Here is a 17,608-nt window from a genome sequence, read left to right on the forward strand (position 1 = left end):
CTTGCCTACTAAAGGGATAAAGGGATAAAAATATCCAAGTATATTTTGAAAATTATGTAGTGCAGTGGAAATGATGAAGGAGCACACATATTATTATTCAGAAATCCTGAGAGATCATCTTATCTGTAGGTAAACATCAATAACAACTATTTGGGTTGTTTCCAGGTCCATGGTATAGTTTAGTGGCACTGATTGTCCACCCTTTTAAGATATCTTAATAAGCTAGCATTTATCCTTATTCTATTACTAATATAAAACAGTATCTAATAGCATTATTCAAATAATTTTTCCACCAGGCACGGATGGGCCGAAGCCTTTGCAGGTATCAGAAGTTCACATATCAAATATATCTGCCCACATGCGTGAGTATTTCTCATCTTTAGGTTTGTGATTCTGAATCTGGTGGGAGTGGGGTGGGGAACAGATTGTGATAGCTTTACTTTTCCAGAAAAGCAGTTGAATATAATTAATTTTTATCTTTCAGATATTAAGTTTAAAAATAACAGTTAGAACTCCTTAAAACTAAAATAGTCTATTGATTAAATTGAAAAAAATTACCTTTTTCTGTTTTTGAAAAATTTAAATATTGCTTCTTAGAGGTTAGTTGAACTTAAAGCCAGAAAAATTCTTTTATCTCGGTTCCCAGTTTTCCCTTCTCATATTGAGGAGTTTCAAGTATTTAAGTAAAGGTGTTAAGAAAGGGGGAAAAGATTATTTGCCAAGCTGAGTTCTTTACAGCTGCAGCTCCATCTTCAGAAAATAGTTGGTGGGGTAAAGAATAGAATGTCCAGGTGTATAAAACACGTTAGAATTGTACCGTGCAGTTTTGTGTGAGCCTCAAATGATGATCTATGTTTACCTGATGGAATTCAGCAGGTTTTTTCTTTGTTATTCTTATTTTGTTGTTTTTTCTTTCCCATGTAGGCCAGTAATGCCTGTTACATTAAATATGAATATGGCTATGCCTTCTTGGTAAGTAAGAATTTATTTATTCTTTAAGAACTTCTTAGTCTTTTATCAGAAATGCTTTTTTGTCAAACCATTTTTATATAGCTATTTTTAAATTGCAAAATTACATAATTACCCTTAAATTTAACCTTAAAGTTTTCATGCTTTAGATTATGGGCAAACTTAAGGGGCTGTACAAACAGGTAAAGTAACAAGAGAGAATGAATAAATAGAAGTATTGGGGGAAAATATCTCATACTGCTTGATACACTTTTATTGATTTCAGTAACTAAATATTTGAATTATCCCATGTGGCATTCATTCCCATTAAGTCACAGTCTCTTTATTCCTCTAACTTCTTACCTTCCTGGAGAGCTGACTGTTTTTAAGGAAATTGCTTCCCTTTAAGTTCTTTCAAGATATTCTCACATTCCTTGTGCACTTCATGGTCAGGAGGTAGGGTTAGCTTCTCATTCCTCTGTGTCACTTTCAGATTGTAATTTCTTCTCATCGCTTTCTGAGACTGCTGCCATCAGTATTTCAGAAAATTATGACTTTGACGCCTGATTTGTATTTTCCTTTCCCCTCCAGTTGCTGCTACTTTTTTACTGCTTTATTGGACCACAGGATACAATGTAAATGGTCCATCTACACAATGACTAGCTTGCTACTTTCTTCACCATTCTCATCCTCAGGGACACTTTTTTCTTTTCTCAGTTTTAGTCATCCAGCCATTCCTTGGGTCTTGTCATCTGGACCTGTCCCAACCCTGATCGTGTAATTGAGACCTGACTAAGCAAACATAATAATTGCACATCCTTTTAGTTTGCTTCTCTGTTTCCACATAGTTCATTTTGAGACCACATCAGACCTCCAGTCTGTTGTCTTCTTGTTCACACCATCCACCCCACCCCCACTTTTTTTTAAATACACTTTGGATTCCTTGGCAACTTTATGTTTTTACCCACCCATATCTTTAGTTCTTTCATCTTTTTTATCTGGAAAGTTCCCATTCCCTGAACTAAAATTTTGACTAGAAGTAGAAAGGGCCAAAGAAAAGCTTCTCTTGGTTTTTGGTTTGATGCTATAACACATAATGAAAAAGGTTTGCAGAATATAGTTAGCAATCAGTATAAATCTGTGCTTGATAGACTTGAAGTAACTATTCTACTGAATTGGCTTAGGATACAATAGAAGAGGAAATGACTACCTGCTATTTCAGAGTTTTCAGGCCAATTGAGTTTTCAGGATTAAGGGTGGAAATTCCTATATGAGTGTGAAATTAGACTAAGTAATTTTTTAAGCTTTTCTTACACCAAAATTGCATGACACTGACTTTTTAACATTAGAATCTGTATCTAATTGGTGTAAAAGGAACATACAGAATGTCAGATTTGTGTTTAGTTTAATTGTATGGCCTCTAGACATTTTGATGTTCATGTTCTAGACAGAATCTCTGATTAGTGCTTTTTATCCAGACTACCATGAGCTTAGTAAAACATGCTTACCAAGAATAGACTCTTAGAATCAAATGGGTCCTTTAAGATTTGGCCTTTGGTTTTAGGTTTGATATTATTGGACTTTCACCAGAGTCTCAGGAGGACGAATCTGGAATTAAACAGGCAGCAGAAAATGGTAAGTACAGAAAATGTTTATAAAGGAAAAGCATTCATAAATGTTTTTAGAAGATACAGTAGTTAAATTGATTCTGATTCATTATGACAGGTATGTTATCTCAACAGGTAATGCTATCTTCTACCTTTCTTTTTTTCATGTTTTGTTACTTTTTTGTGTGTGTGATACTGAGGTTAGAACTCAGGCAGGCCTGTCATGCTTGCTAGGCAGGTGCTCTACTGCTTGAACCATACCTCTACCTTCATGTCTTGTTTGTGGGTTGATTTGCTGGTTGGTTTTTGTTTTTGTTTTTTGCTAGGGATCGAACCCAGGGCCTTATGAATGCTAGGAAGCGCTCTACCACTGAGTCACAGCCCCAGCCCTTTCCTTTCTTTCTGATCCTTCTCATAACTTGTGTGTCACCATGTCCATATGTCTGTGGTCAGTGAAGGTGAGGTGGAGAGAAATGAATAGCATTTATCAATTTCATCTCTGTCAGATGCATAAGAATTTTGCTTTGGTTTACATAGGCAAATGAAGAAAATAACACATTATTTAATAGTCATGGACAGTTATCTTCATTCAGGAAATGTGAAGAAATGACAAAAATGGTGATACAAAGAATATAATGATGTAAGGATAATAAACAATGAAAGTGACATTAATGGTTAATTTTAGTGTGTTAATAATAATGCATACCAGTGATGAGATGCCTAACTACTTACAAGGTGGTTTCTTATTAATTGCCTCATTTAACATCCCTGTGAAGTATTAGTTATGTTTTATAGAAACACCGAAGTCTGTTCTCTGATTATTATTCCATTCTCCTTATTAAATATGCATGATAACTTGGCTTGTTTTGTGGGCGAAAGCATGGAAAACATTAAGTCACTGAGAGATAATGTCGTTTTTTAAAAAATGTACAGAAGCATCCTTTTCTTTTATATGTACCCAAATATTTACAAATAGAAGTGTGCAGTGACTGGAACAGACTTTGGAATGATCTTGATGGTGACTTGTGGGTGTGTACAGCATCGTGAAACAAGCCTGGCTAGGAACTGATCAGGTGCTGTGTATGCAAAGAGTCATTACACTGCTCTACTTTTATATTTGTTTGAAACTTTCCAATATAGTTTAAAACCCAAGACCTAGTGAGATACTAGAGAAAAGACAATGCATATTTAGGAATGTCAAACCATGAATACTGACTTTCTGGATCACCAAAATATAGATCAAGTGCCTGCCTAGCAAGCATGAGGCCCTGAATTCAAACCCCAGAACCACCAAAACAAACAAATAAACAAACCAAAAAAACCAGATCAAAGCTAGGATCCCAGAGGTGAGATTTTGTGTAAAAATAATAGATGACAAACATATGCTCAGCTGTTTATGGTAGCTAAGCTTTGGAAGCAGCCCAGATGCCCAGCAACTGATGACTGGATTAAGAAAATGTGACATATATACACAAAGGAATATTATCTTGCCATAAAGAAGAATGAAATTATGTTGTTTGCAGGTGAATGGATGGAACTGGAGAACTTCATGTTAAGTAAACCAGGCTCAAAAAGTCAAAGGTCACGTGTTTTTCCTCATATGGGGAAGCTAGACCTATTAATTAAATGTACATAGAGATACATATGTGATCATATGTATATGTATTTATATACACACATATATACATATACACATGAATATATAGTGAGAAGAGGACAGAAATGTATTAGTGGGTCTGTCTGAGGGGACTATGGGAAGCAGGAGAGGTAAAGAAAATGTTAGAGAATGGAAAATATTGAAGGAACCCATCTATATATGAATGTAATACAATGCACTGTGAGCTGTTGAATATTAGGGGAGCAGGTGATAGAGAAAGAGTAAGTAATGGGGGGGTTGGTTTGATTAAAGCACTACATATACAGGCCTGAAGTGTGTATCAAAGTACACTTTAAAAAAAGAAAGAAGGTCAGTAGGGTAAAATAAGTCTTTTCTGCGGGTACCAGTGGGAGGTGGGTGAGCCTAAGGAAAGGGTGAACGAGGGTACATAAGGTGGATGTATTTTGTATTCATATATGAAAATAGAAGAATGAAACTGTTGAAATTGTTCTAAGAAGGGGTGAGGGAGAGAGAACAACAGAGTGGGTAAATCTGTACTGAGATATATACTAAGGTATATTGTAAGTACAAATGTAAATATTGCAATGTATCCCCATGTACGCCTATTATATGCTAATAAATAAAAAAAAGAAAATACATGCTCAGGAATGAGAAGGACGTATTAGACCATGTGGAAGTCAGAAGAGGCCCTATGGAGAGGACAGGTGGGCCTAAGTGAGTTCCAGGATGAAAAACTTTTTCCTAACTGTACACTTGGTCTATAAAATACTTGTCCTTTCTTTCCTCTCCAAAATGAATAGTGAGGAGAATGAGGATCACATTGAGAGCTAGGAAAGAAAGTTCAAAGAACAAAGGAGAGAGAGAGGTCCTCGGAAGTACATTATACCCTTCCTCTTAGGTGGAGCACTGCTCCACAAGTGGCTGCTGCCATTGTAGTTTGCTAAAATGTCTTCAGCTAAGCAGCTGTGTAACTGTAGGGAAAAAAAACTTTGTGAAACTGCAGAGAATTGGCCCTGACTGCTCCCTGTCTGGTTGGCAGTCATGCTCCCCATTTCCCACCACAGATATCCTCCTTTCTCCTGTAGCCAGGCTGTTGTTTCCCTTTCTGCATCTTCTAATCTCCAACTTCTGCTGAAGATACTTCTCCATGGTTCTTTTTATTTCTTAAGCCTCCTTTCCTGTCTCCCTCTCCCCCGCTTTGTCAGTATTGGGGTTTGAATTCAGGCCTCAGGGCCTTGCACTCACTAGTCATGTGTTGTATATGAGCCATGAAACTATGCCCTAACTAAGAACTAAATTTTATATAAACCAAAAACAGGACTGAACATATGGATCAAGTGATAGAGTGCCTCAGAGTGCAAAGCCAAGTTCAAACCCTACTGCCCCCCAGAAACTTTTAATTTGGGTATTTTTTGTATTTTTTTTTTTTTTGTCGGGGGTATTTTTTTTTTTGTTGTTTTGGTGGTACTAGGGTTTGAACTCAGTGCCTTGCGCTTACCAGGTAGGCACTCTGCCACTTGAACCACATTCTCAGTCCCTTTTTTGCTTTAGTTATTTTGGGGATATGTTATGTTTATGCCTGGATGAGTATGGACCATGATCCTCCTGTGTAAGCTTCCCCGTGTAGAGATGACAGGTGTGCATCACCTAGTTGCAGTAGGGTCTCATTACTTGTTGCCAGAACTGGCCTTGAACTATGACTTACCTGCCTTCCAAGTAGCTGGAATTACATATGTAAGCCAGTTCACCTGGCTGTTTTTGATTTGTTTTGTTTGTTTATTTTGTGGTACTGAGGCTGGAACTCAGTGCCTTTGCCTGGGCTGCTTTGAACTGTGATCCTCCTGATCTCTACCTCCTGAGTAGCTAAGATTGCAAGTGTGAGCCACCAGCACCCAGCCTTATTTTTGAGACAGGATCTTACTGGGTAGCCTGGTCTGGCCTCGAAGTCAGTCCTCCTGCCTCAGCCTTCCAAATGTATGCACCAACATGCTGCCTAGATTTGTAGTGTTTTCATAAAAACAGGCTTTTTGTGGGGTTTTTTTCTATTTTATGAAAGGAAACAAAAATTGAAGCTTTTAATCTCAAAAAATTGAAACTTTGCAGGTATGTACAAACGTAAAGCTGGTGTGGGTTGTTCAAACTGGCAGTCCCAGCACTTGGTAGGCTCACAAGTTTGAAGCCAACCTAGGTTACACAGCTAGTGACCCTGTCTCAAAAAACAAAAAACAACTAAAAAAAATTAGAAAAATTTGTAAAATGTGCAGTTATTCTAAAAACATTAGAACTGTTAATAAGGAAAAAGAAAAAGCTAGGAGTTATCAAGATAGTTATGCTTATATGGAGTGTGTCATTATATTATTTTGTATAAATAAAAATACTCATTTGAAATTCTCCCTCTATCATTTATTATTTTTAATTAAACAGAACTCTACTAACTTAGGCTCTAGGAAAAAAACCATTGTGATTTTTTAAAATAAAGGATTTTGTATGATTTTATTTGTATATAATAGTTGTACAGAGGAATACATTGTGGTATTTACATAAGTGCTTACAAAATTAGATTTATTCCCTCCATCGTTCTCTTTCGTCCTCCCTCACCCCTCACCTCTTCTTAGAACAATTTCAACAGGACTCATTTTTCTATTTTCATATACAAATACAAAATACATCTGCCATACTCACCCTCATTCCCCCTTTCCTTGTGCCCACCCCTCTTCCACTGGTGCTCTCCACAGGAAAAGATTTATTTTTTCCTCTTGCCCTTCATTTTAAAAAATTAAGTATATATTGATAGTCCAAGGAGGTTTCACCTTGGTACTTCAGATCTGTATAATCGTGCTTTTATTAAATTATCCTCCTCCCCTCCATTACTTATGCATTCTCTATCACCATGCTCCCTAATATTCAATAGCTTATTGTACAGTGTATTATATTATATTCATATATAGATGGCTTGTTTTAATATTTTTCATTCTCTAACATTGTCTTTCTCCCACCTCCCAAAGCCCCCAAACTAGGTTCACTAATACAATTTTTCCCCCTCTGTCACTATATATATATATATATATATATATATATATATATATATGTGTGTGTGTGTGTGTGTGTGTGTGTGTGTATATATATATATATGTTTCTATATATACATTTAACTTATAGGTCTAGCTTCCACGTATGAGGAAAAACTTGTGACCTTTGATTTTTTTGAGCCTGGCTTGCTTCACTTAACATGAAGTTCTCCAGTTCTATCCATTTACCTGCAAACAACATAGTTTCATTCTTCTTTATGGCTGAATAAAACTTCATTGTGTATGTATATCACATTTTCTTAATCTGTTCATCAGCTGTGGGGCATCTGGGCTGCTTCCGAAGCTTGGCTATGTAAAGTGCTACAATAAACATGGGTGTGCAAGTGGCTGTATTATACTCTGGAGTACATTCTTTCGAATATATGCCTAGGAGTGCTATCCTGTGGTAGTTCTATTTTTAGTTTTTTTCAGAGACCTCTATATTGCTTTCCATAGTGGTTGCAGTACATTTTTACTGTGTAGAACTGTTCCTTTCTCCCCACATACTTGCTAGCATTTGTTGTTGTTTGTGTTATTGATGATAGTCAAAAACTTAACAATTTTAAGCAGCATAAGTCATGAGTCATCACATGTATTTAAGTACATACTATTTTAAAATGACAACGTATTACAGTAAAAATGCCCTATGGTTTATTGAAAAGAGAAATACAAAGTGTACATGAGTAGAACTAACCATAAATAAAAGAATATTTATCTCTTGATAAAAGAATTGCCATTATAACATATGACAATAAGTTATTGAAATATTAAGCACCTGCAAAATCTGAGTTTTATAATGAAAATACATTTAATTTATAGTTTAATGGAATATTTCATGTTTTTCACCCACTTCCATCTTGAGTATGCTTTGTGCTTGTTATTTTTTTCCTATTGTTAATTGTATCAGTGAACTGAACTTTGAAAGTATTTGTAATTTCTTGTTTTTTTAGTAAAAGCTTTAATAGATCAAGAGGTGAAGAATGGCATTCCTTCTAACAGAATTATTTTGGGAGGATTTTCTCAGGTAAGATAGTTTGAGTAGGATGTTAGTACTATCAGAATATTTATCTAAAAGTCTGGTTACGATCTTTTTTATAAGATGTACAGAATCTTGGCAGATAGAGCTGAACTAAGTTTGATTGGACTAGAACTAATTAATTTCTTGTCTTTCTAGTTTTCTATCTCCTTAACATTATCCTTTACCTTCAAAAATAAAGTTATTAAGTAACTGATTGGAACCTGGAATGTATTTTATTTTTGGTGGTATTGGGGTTTAACTCAGGGCCTCACACTTGCTAGAGCCACGCCCCTATCCCTTTTTGCTTCAGTTATTTTTCAAACAGAGTCTTGCATTTACATTGAACAGTGGTCTTCCTATTTCACTTAGCTGGGATGATAGATGCATGCCACCACATGCAGCTTTTATTGGTTGAGATGGGGGTCTCAAAAACTTTTTGCTTGGGCCAGCCTCAAACCACAAACCTCCTGATCTTTCCTTCCCAAGTAGCTTGTATTACACATCAGCACTGCACTTGGCATCTGGAATGTATTTTCTTAAAATAACTACAAAACACTCTAGTTAAGTTTCTAAGTTAACAGCATGTACCCTTTTAATTAAAGAGTAATACAGGCATAGGTTCCCTGTTCTAGAAGGAGGCTACTAGTAGCAACAGTATAGTAGAAGGTAAGAGAGAATTTCTTTCCCTTTTTGGTCAGTAAAATAATTTCAGTTATAAGCATGTGATGTTTACACTAGCATCTTCCTTCCTTTCTAAATTTTTTCTCTAATCGTCTATACTTTTTTAGCAGCCAATTTCCTTGTATTGACCTTACATTGTTTCTTCACCTTTTCACTGTTCCCATGTAACCCGTCCCCAGAATACTCTACTTCTGATGTCAAAATTGCCTAAATCAATAATTTAGGGAAATATCAGAGTTCTGGAGTCATTCAGAGATTACAATTCAATAGAAAGATACATTTTTAAGACAATATAGTAATAAGGTATTATTGATTTGATGTTCATTAAAATAATGTAATAACACATACCTTGATATAAACATAGGGACAGAAATAATTACTTGATTCAAAATAAGAAATATACATAGGAGTCTTATTATTTAAGATTCATCCATTCCTACTACCTTAAGGAATAAAAGAGCAAGTTATCAGTCTGTGGCATCATATCAAGGAAACTGTAAATGAACAAGCAAGGGTTCAGGAAATAGCTAGGACTTGGAAAGCCAATGACACTTTCTCTCCATCTTTATTTCTTATTGTCTGCTCATCTTGTTTCTTTTTCCTCTCTATCACCTGTTAGTCATGTCAACTTTTGCAAGGTGTAATTTTTCCAGTTCTTGAGTCTACATGTTGCCATTCCAGCTACACAAAGACACTCCTGGTAGTCACTGAATCCCAACTCCACAGCCCTGGGAGAAAGAACATCACCGTCTAAAATGAGAAAGACCCTCATTTCCCCTGTGGAGCCATGAGTCACAGCATGGTCAGAAAGACAGGGCGTCTAGATAGTTAACAAGAATGTAGTTCCTAGGACACAGGTGTGGCCAGCTGAGGAGCAGATACTCTTAACAGTGTCTGAATATAGTCCTTATCATCTTGAATTCCAGTTTTAGACAATAACATAATTGCAGACTAGATTGGATTTCATGTCTAAGACTTTTCAGAGAAGACAATGATGACTGTAAATTCAGAATATTCTTAAGGCACAATGTAAGTGCAACAGTTTGCTGTTAACTGTCTTGATGGATCAGGTGCTTGGTATGTTCCCTTTGGGGCTGAGAACCATGTCCTTTATGAGTATATGTTTCCACTCTGTCTGAATTGATTCAGCATTAGCCACCCAGTTTGTTTTTGTATAGGCATCATTCATAAAATGAAATCTCTCATGTGCTGTTGGCAGAATGTGTGTTCCAGTGACTCTGCTCTCTTTCCAGGGAGGAGCTTTATCTTTATACACTGCTCTCACCACACAGCAGAAACTGGCAGGCGTCACTGCACTCAGTTGCTGGCTTCCACTTCGGACTTCCTTTCCACAGGTACCCATGAGATCACAGAGGATGTTGGGGGAGAAAGTCATCCTTTGTATTTTAATTAATAAACTTTTTTTTTTGGCAGTACTGTAGTTTGGCCTTAGGGCCTCACATTTGGTACTTAGGCATTCTACCACTTGGGCCACTCTGCAAGCCCTTTTTTGTGTTGAGTGTTTTTGAGATAGAGTCTTGCAAATTATTTATTTGGATTGGCTTCAAACTGCAGTCCTCCTGATCTCTGCCTCCTGAGTAGCTAGGATTACAGATATGAGCCACTGGTGCCTGGCTAAACTTTAGTTTTTCAAGAGCAGCTTTAGGTGTATAGCAAAATTGATTGGAAAGTAGGTTCCCCTATCCCCCTATCCCCACACAAGCACAGCCTCCCCCCACTGTGAACATCTTACACCACTGTGTAACAAAGTTGTGAACTTTGTTACAACTGGTGTACCTACACTGACATATCATTATTACATCAGTCATCCTATTGTAGAAAAAATTTCCTTACACCTTTTTGTGATACATTACTAGGCTTTATCTGTATACCATAATGTCTTTGCCACAGATTACATAGAATGGAATAAGAAATAAGCCTTATTGTCATAAATCTTGCAGTTGAAGATTTGATACATTTTAGGATATGCATGAAAATTAGGACTTTTAATTCATAGAAAATTTTAAATGTTTAATGTGTTCAAGATTTGATAGCAGAATTTTATCATAGGATATAATTACTAAATAGTCAGCATAAAGTATACATGGGAGCTGTGGACATTATTTCAGACACTGGAAATACAAAGATGAATTAAGGTGTAAGTGGCTTTAAGAAACTAATTCATTGGGAACACATGTATTGTAATATAAGGCAAGATAATCATGCATCCTGGAGAAGTTTTAAGTAAAGGGATTGGGGGGGTATAGGGATGGAAGACATTTTGTTTGGCCAAATGTAACCTGAAATGTAAATAATAACCTGTTATACGTGTGTATCTATCTATAGTTTTAAATATCTGGCATGATGCTTTATATATTTAAATAAATACTTCTTTCTTTTTTTTTCGCAGGGTCCTATCAGTGGCACTAATAGAGATATTTCCATTCTCCAGTGCCATGGAGATTGTGATCCTTTAGTTCCCCTAATGTTTGGTTCTCTTACTGTTGAAAAACTAAAAGCATTGGTAAATCCAGCCAATGTCAGCTTCAAAATCTATGAAGGCATGATGCACAGTTCATGTCAACAGGTAGGTGTCTGGAAGCTGTGATCAGAGCTACAGCTTCAGTTTCATCCATGTGATATTTTCAAGATAGGTAACATTTGACTGGGAATTTAAAGGAGTTAATTAATGAATTCATATCAAATCACAGGTAGCAGTCTTTTAATGAAAGTTTATTCAGTTAGATTAAATAAATATTTGATGTCCTGTTATACATAAGCTTTACATAATTCAAAGAAGAATAATAAATAGTACCTTTTACTCATTAAAATTTAAGGTAGATTAATTGAAATTTAATAGAGAGGAAAGGTGTATATCCAGGTAACATTAGAGAAAGCAGAATGTGATATGTATTGCATTAGCAGTTTTTGAAAAGTGTCCTGGAAAAGCAAGAGTAGTGGTATTAATTATATCTTAGAAGGCACTGAGATAATGATGAAAGCTAAATTTTAGAGAATAGTAGGCACTGGGTAGTAGGTATGCAGGTAAGGTACTATAGGGCAGGAAAAGTAAACTGTCTATTTTGGTTGGGGTCTTAATAAAAAGCTAGGTGTCATAGGACAGAAGACATAAGGAACAAGGACTCTGTTGTAGAAGCTTTCATGTGCTGAGGAGAAAATTGTTCTCCGGGCAGTAGGAACCCATCTGTTTTTACTTGAAGTGACATGGGATCTAATTTACATTTTGGAACCAGGTAACCCAGAATCCAGTAGGATCTATAGGTTAATACTATGGGTAGGAAAGAAGGACATATCAAAGACAACTCAGATATCTAGCTCAGATGATGAAAAAGATGCAAAGTAGGTACAAGGAAGAGTTTTTAGAATAACAGAAAGAGAATAATCCTGAGTGTATGAATGTATTGAGATTCATATACCCCACCATGGTATCAAAATAGGATATTGAAAACACTGGTCTGAAGCTCAGGTTTATAAGTGAAGATGTGGAATAATTGCTACTACTATTGATCAGAGAAGGATTAATTTGGTAGAACATTATCATCAAAAAACAGATATTGCTGGTGTAGTGGCTGAAGTGGTAAGAGTGCCTTCCTAGCAAGTGTGAGACCCTGAGTTCAAACCCCAGTACCACCACCAAAAAAAAAAGATATGGATAGGCATAGTGATGCATGCCCTAATCCCCAGCTACTCAGAAGGCAGAAGTATGAGGACTGAGGTTCAAGATCAGCCAGGGCAAAAGTAAAAAATACTATCTGAAAACCAAACTAAAAGCAAGAGAACTGGGGACAAAGTTCAAGGAGTAGAGTGCTTGCCTTGCAAGCTCGAGGACCTGATCAGTGCATTCCCCCATACCAAGGAGAAAGGAAGGAAGGAAAGGAGGAAGGGAGGGGAAATCTTAAAGAGATCATAGGATAAAATTAAGACCATAGATGGGTTGTGCTACACAGAGAAAACATTTTTGATGGATGAATATAAAGAGGAGAGTCAAGAGACCTCTTGGGAGTTTACATTAGATGTTCTTTATGTTTTCAGTAAAATAGGAGCCATGGTCATTTGATAAGAGTGAAGAAGGCCTGAATAGGTTTAGAACCTATAAAAGACCTGGAATAAAAGTAGATTGCTAAGCAGTAAAGTAGTGCAAGCTAACATTACGTACATCCACTCAGCCTGGTTAAATTGGTTGCTTTAGGGACAGAAGAAGTAAAAAGTGATATGATTTATCCAGAAAGACAAGGGGCCAGTGATCCTACAGTAATGTCCTGTGAAATGAAGTACTGAATCCAAATGAGGGAGGGGCTGGCAACCTGAATGTACTCAGTGGGGACTGAGGGTTTAGAGCACAGAGTCTCTCGCATGTAGATGAGTGCTGTGCAATTGCATTTGAGGACACTGCATAGAAGGAGCAAGAGCAGTAGTACAGGGAGGTATCAGAAGCTTCTGGGAGTAGTGAAATAATTCTGAATGACTAGAACTAAGGTCAAAAGTTCTTTGCATAGAGAACAGAACTGATGAGGCCAAGGCCTGGAAATAACAAGAGCTGAAACTGGGTTTGAGGGAGGTGGGAAAACTGAGCCAGACATAGGAGGCTTCCTGGAGAAGTTTCTTCTCTAATAAATCCTTGCTGTATTTATGCTTGTTATCTTTCTAGACTTATCTTAGGTACATGCTTCCTTTCAAATGGTTAGTTCTATGTAATTCCTTATGAAAAGCACAAAATAGTGTTAATGCTATGGATTTAGTATTTCATTCTAATGAAGGAATAGTAAAAGCCAAGCTTTTTCACTGATATTTAGTTGTCATTAATTATACACTTACTGAGACTTCTTGGTCCCTGCTAAAATTCCTCACTCACCAGTGTTTGTTTATTTTTTGAGAATCAGAAAATAGGGCTGGAGGCATGGTTGAAGTGGTAGATGCAAGCCCTCAGTTCAGACTCCAGTACTGAAAAAAAAAAAAAAGAAATACAAACCATTATCATCTTAGTGTAAGTAATCATCACAGGGAATGTGATGAAATGTCATTGCTCTTTTCTTTCTTTTTTTGTTGTTTTCTGGGGAAGGAGCCCAGGGCCTTGCACATAGTCGGCAAGCACTCTACCACTGAGCCACGTCCTAGCCCTCATTTTTCTTCTATGCCTGTTTTATAGTAGTAAAAATGTACTTCCATTTTACCTATACACACCACATGAATTTCCTTAATGGCATTTTTGTGGGGATTGTAATTTCTGACTTAAGTATCTGCTTATGAAGTTACTTTTTCGAAACAGGAAATGATGGATGTCAAGCAATTCATTGATAAACTCCTACCTCCAATTGACTGACGTCACTGAGAGGCCTTGTGTAGAAGTACACCAGCATCCCTGTAGTAAACATGCCTGACCTTAAAACTTGTAATGTTTGCGGTGTTAAAAGTGTTTTGCAAATACACAGTGATACAGACTAAATGATGTCTCCTCATAGGAAATTTATGATCTTTTAAGTTTCTATACATGTATTTGTATAAGAAGGTCAAGAATACCTAGTATTAAAATAAGTGAAGCAGCTAGCTGCTTTTCTCAATTGTAAGTCAGCAAAATAATAAAATACTGCAACCAGAATTTTTATTACATGACTTGAAAATTACTAGTATGCTTAATGAAAATAAGTTCAGTTATAAACATGCAGTTAAAATATAAATGATTTATTAATACTGTGACTTAGTCTATGGATTTGTTCTACAGTTGCTTAGTCACTATGTCTGTATTTTTATATATGAATTCATATATACAAAATGATTATAATACATAACAATTAGATAGTATTACATTATTCCTAATACCAGGAATAATGCTTTTAAATGTCAGAAAAGAGTAATATTGCTCTCTTGAATTAATGGCCCTTTTATTTGATGGACTAGGCTTTTCTTTCCCCTGATATTATTTCTATTTAATATTCTTTTCTCAAGAGAAAATATTTTCTTTTCTTCTTGAATGTCCTTCATAGCAGACCAAATATTGCCTCCCTGCCATAGACATCTATTATTACTACATGCTGTAATTTCATACTCTGAATCACAAGCAAATGGTAATTAAAATCTATGTACAGTATAAAAGACATCAAACATTAAACTTCCTATGCTACATATTTCAAATGACAGTCCCTTAGTCTAAAACTAGACCTATTTAGTTACTAGGATCTTCAATCCAGATAGTAAGAATAATTATGTGGTTTTATTTTCCTATAGGCAAATGAAAGAATAGTTAGATCATAGTGTAGTATGTTCAGAAATATTTAAGACTGATATTAAAAATAAATTTGTAAAATGATTGGTTCTCTTTGTAGCATAGAGTTTAAGTTTACTTTTTCTGTACATATATTTGAAACCAACTACTGTAGAAAATGGACAATCCATTTGAAAATACTGCTTTATTTTTATCTGCTTATGGACTTATTTGAAATTTTCACTTCAGTCAACTGATTTTTTAAAAAATTAGCCCCATTGAACAAACAAAATAGCAATTATTTGATTTTAAATAACCAAAATTGTCACATTTCTGGTAAAAATTATGAAAACAAATTTATGGGTAACAGAGGTTAATCAGAACCCTATACATATCCTGTAGTCACCACACAGTTTAATAGGTAGCAAAAATGTGTGCTTGGTATTTCGGAACTGTTAATTTTCCTACTGTATTCCAACTGACCAAAACAATGTTAAGAATGCATCTTTATAAATGGGTGCTAACTGATGATAGAAACAATTTAGTCATGGAGCATATAGGATGTTAATAATGAAGCCATATGTTTATGTCTAGATTTGAAATTTTTAAATGATCATTTAGGAAGTCATTTATCTTGAAGAATATAAACTTATTTCAGTTATACAAATCAGTATAAGGTCTTATTTATGAAGAAATATTCCGCTGAAATATTGTGGTGTGTGTAACATGGGGAAAATGTAAATGTTTTTCATGGTTTCTATCAATGTGAAATAAAATTTAATTCTGATTTTTCTGTGACTGTTATTAAAGTATTTTTTGTTTTGTTTTGTTTGTTTTCAATCTTGCTGTGTATATATAGCATAGGCTGGCCTCAACACAATGCCCAGCTTTGAGTATTATTTTAACATTTGAGTTTTACCTTTGAATGTTTGTCTATAATGAAAAGGAAGAAAATAATGTAATTATAAGGAAGTACACTGGAAGAGAAATGTTGATGATGGTGTGAATGGCTTGGAATGGAACCAGCAATGAGAAATAATCTCATGTTATTCTATTTCAATCTGCTAAAAGAAGAAAGAAAAAATCCCCAAATTTTATTGTCAGTATCCTTAGTCTATTTAAGAAGTTTTAGTTAGTGTTTTTCTTTTGTCTTTATCTTTAATATAAAATTCACTGGGATTTTAACAATCACATAAGCCATATTCATTTTTGTCTATTAAATGAACACAGTTTTATAAGCCAATAACAGTTTAGAAGAATTAAGCACAAATATGTCTGATTAATGTATAATCATATTTATCAGACAATGACACAGTTGCTTTTCTTTTGTTGTTGGTGATGGTGTTGGGACTTGAACTCAGGGCCTTGTGCTTGCTAGGAAGATACTCTACCATTTGAACCACACCTCCCTACCCCTTTGTGCTGTAGTTAGTTATTTTTTAGGTAGTGTCTCCATTTTTTGCCTGGGCTGTCCATGTAGCTTGGATGATGGACATGTGCTACTATGCCCAGCTTTGGGATTTTTAACTTAATGTTGTAAGTTAATTATCTAGTTTTTCTTCTTATATTATTGACTTCTGACTTTTGTCAGTACAGGAATTCTTAAATTGACCAGCTCACCTTTTTTTGAGTCTGCTTGTTTAATTTTGGCATAATCCTAAATACAAGAGTTCTATAACAAAAATATTGTGTCTAACTTCCACTTTTTTTACATTTAACTACCATAGCAACACCTTATTTCCTATGATAACTTTTTTTTCCTTTTTTTGCAGTGCTGAGAATTAAATCCAGGCCCTCACACATGCACTGGGCAAGCACTCTACCACTAAGCTACACCCCTATCCTTCATGTGGTGATCTTTTATTATCTGTATAAAAAATATGTTGTGTTCACAATTAGTTGTGGTCAGAGCTTGCTAATGTTACCATCTGTTTACCAAGAGACAGCTATATGAGGCTGGGGATGGAGCTCAGTGGCTGAATGTTTGCCTAGTATGCATGAAGCACTGGGTTTGATCCCCAGTACCATTCACACGAAAGGTGAATGGTTATCTATATACATGGATATACTATGGTTATCTATATACATAAGTAAGTGGGAAATTTGCCAGTTATTACAGTCTTGTCTTACTGCTTTTCTCACATTCTATTATTTATTGTTCTTAGCTAGTGATTCACTGATCATTTTAACCTTTATTTTTAAAATACTTAAGTGTATAATGTCCATTGATCATATTCCCCCTCCCCCTCCCACTAGTAACCTATCCCTAACAGGACCTATTTTACATTCCTGTTATTACTACTTTTAAAAACTAGATCTATGACACATTTGCCATGCTCCTAACAGTAGCATTCTAGTTTGTAGAAAGTCCTAAAAAGTGAAAGTATTTTATATATTTCAGGTACCATCCAAGCATTTTATAGCTTTAATCATATAATCCTCTCATCA

The 17,608-nt window shown here is 35.5% G+C and overlaps 1 protein-coding gene across 1 annotated transcript in view; it reads left to right on the forward strand.

Annotated features, from left to right (window-relative positions):
- Lypla1 (lysophospholipase 1) overlaps positions 1-15,951 on the forward strand; it is a 33,434-nt gene extending 17,483 nt beyond the window's left edge. Inside the window, exons 3-9 of the mRNA XM_020178030.2 lie at positions 297-362; positions 925-972; positions 2,513-2,583; positions 8,192-8,265; positions 10,194-10,295; positions 11,351-11,527; positions 14,228-15,951. Of these exons, the coding sequence (XP_020033619.1) occupies positions 297-362; positions 925-972; positions 2,513-2,583; positions 8,192-8,265; positions 10,194-10,295; positions 11,351-11,527; positions 14,228-14,281 (592 nt within the window). The 3' untranslated portion in view covers positions 14,282-15,951. The remainder of the gene's footprint in view (positions 1-296; positions 363-924; positions 973-2,512; positions 2,584-8,191; positions 8,266-10,193; positions 10,296-11,350; positions 11,528-14,227) is intronic.
- Positions 15,952-17,608: the final 1,657 nt, after the last annotated feature.

Source organism: Castor canadensis, chromosome 3 (assembly GCF_047511655.1).
Source record: "Castor canadensis chromosome 3, mCasCan1.hap1v2, whole genome shotgun sequence".
Taxonomy (NCBI): domain Eukaryota; kingdom Metazoa; phylum Chordata; class Mammalia; order Rodentia; family Castoridae; genus Castor; species Castor canadensis.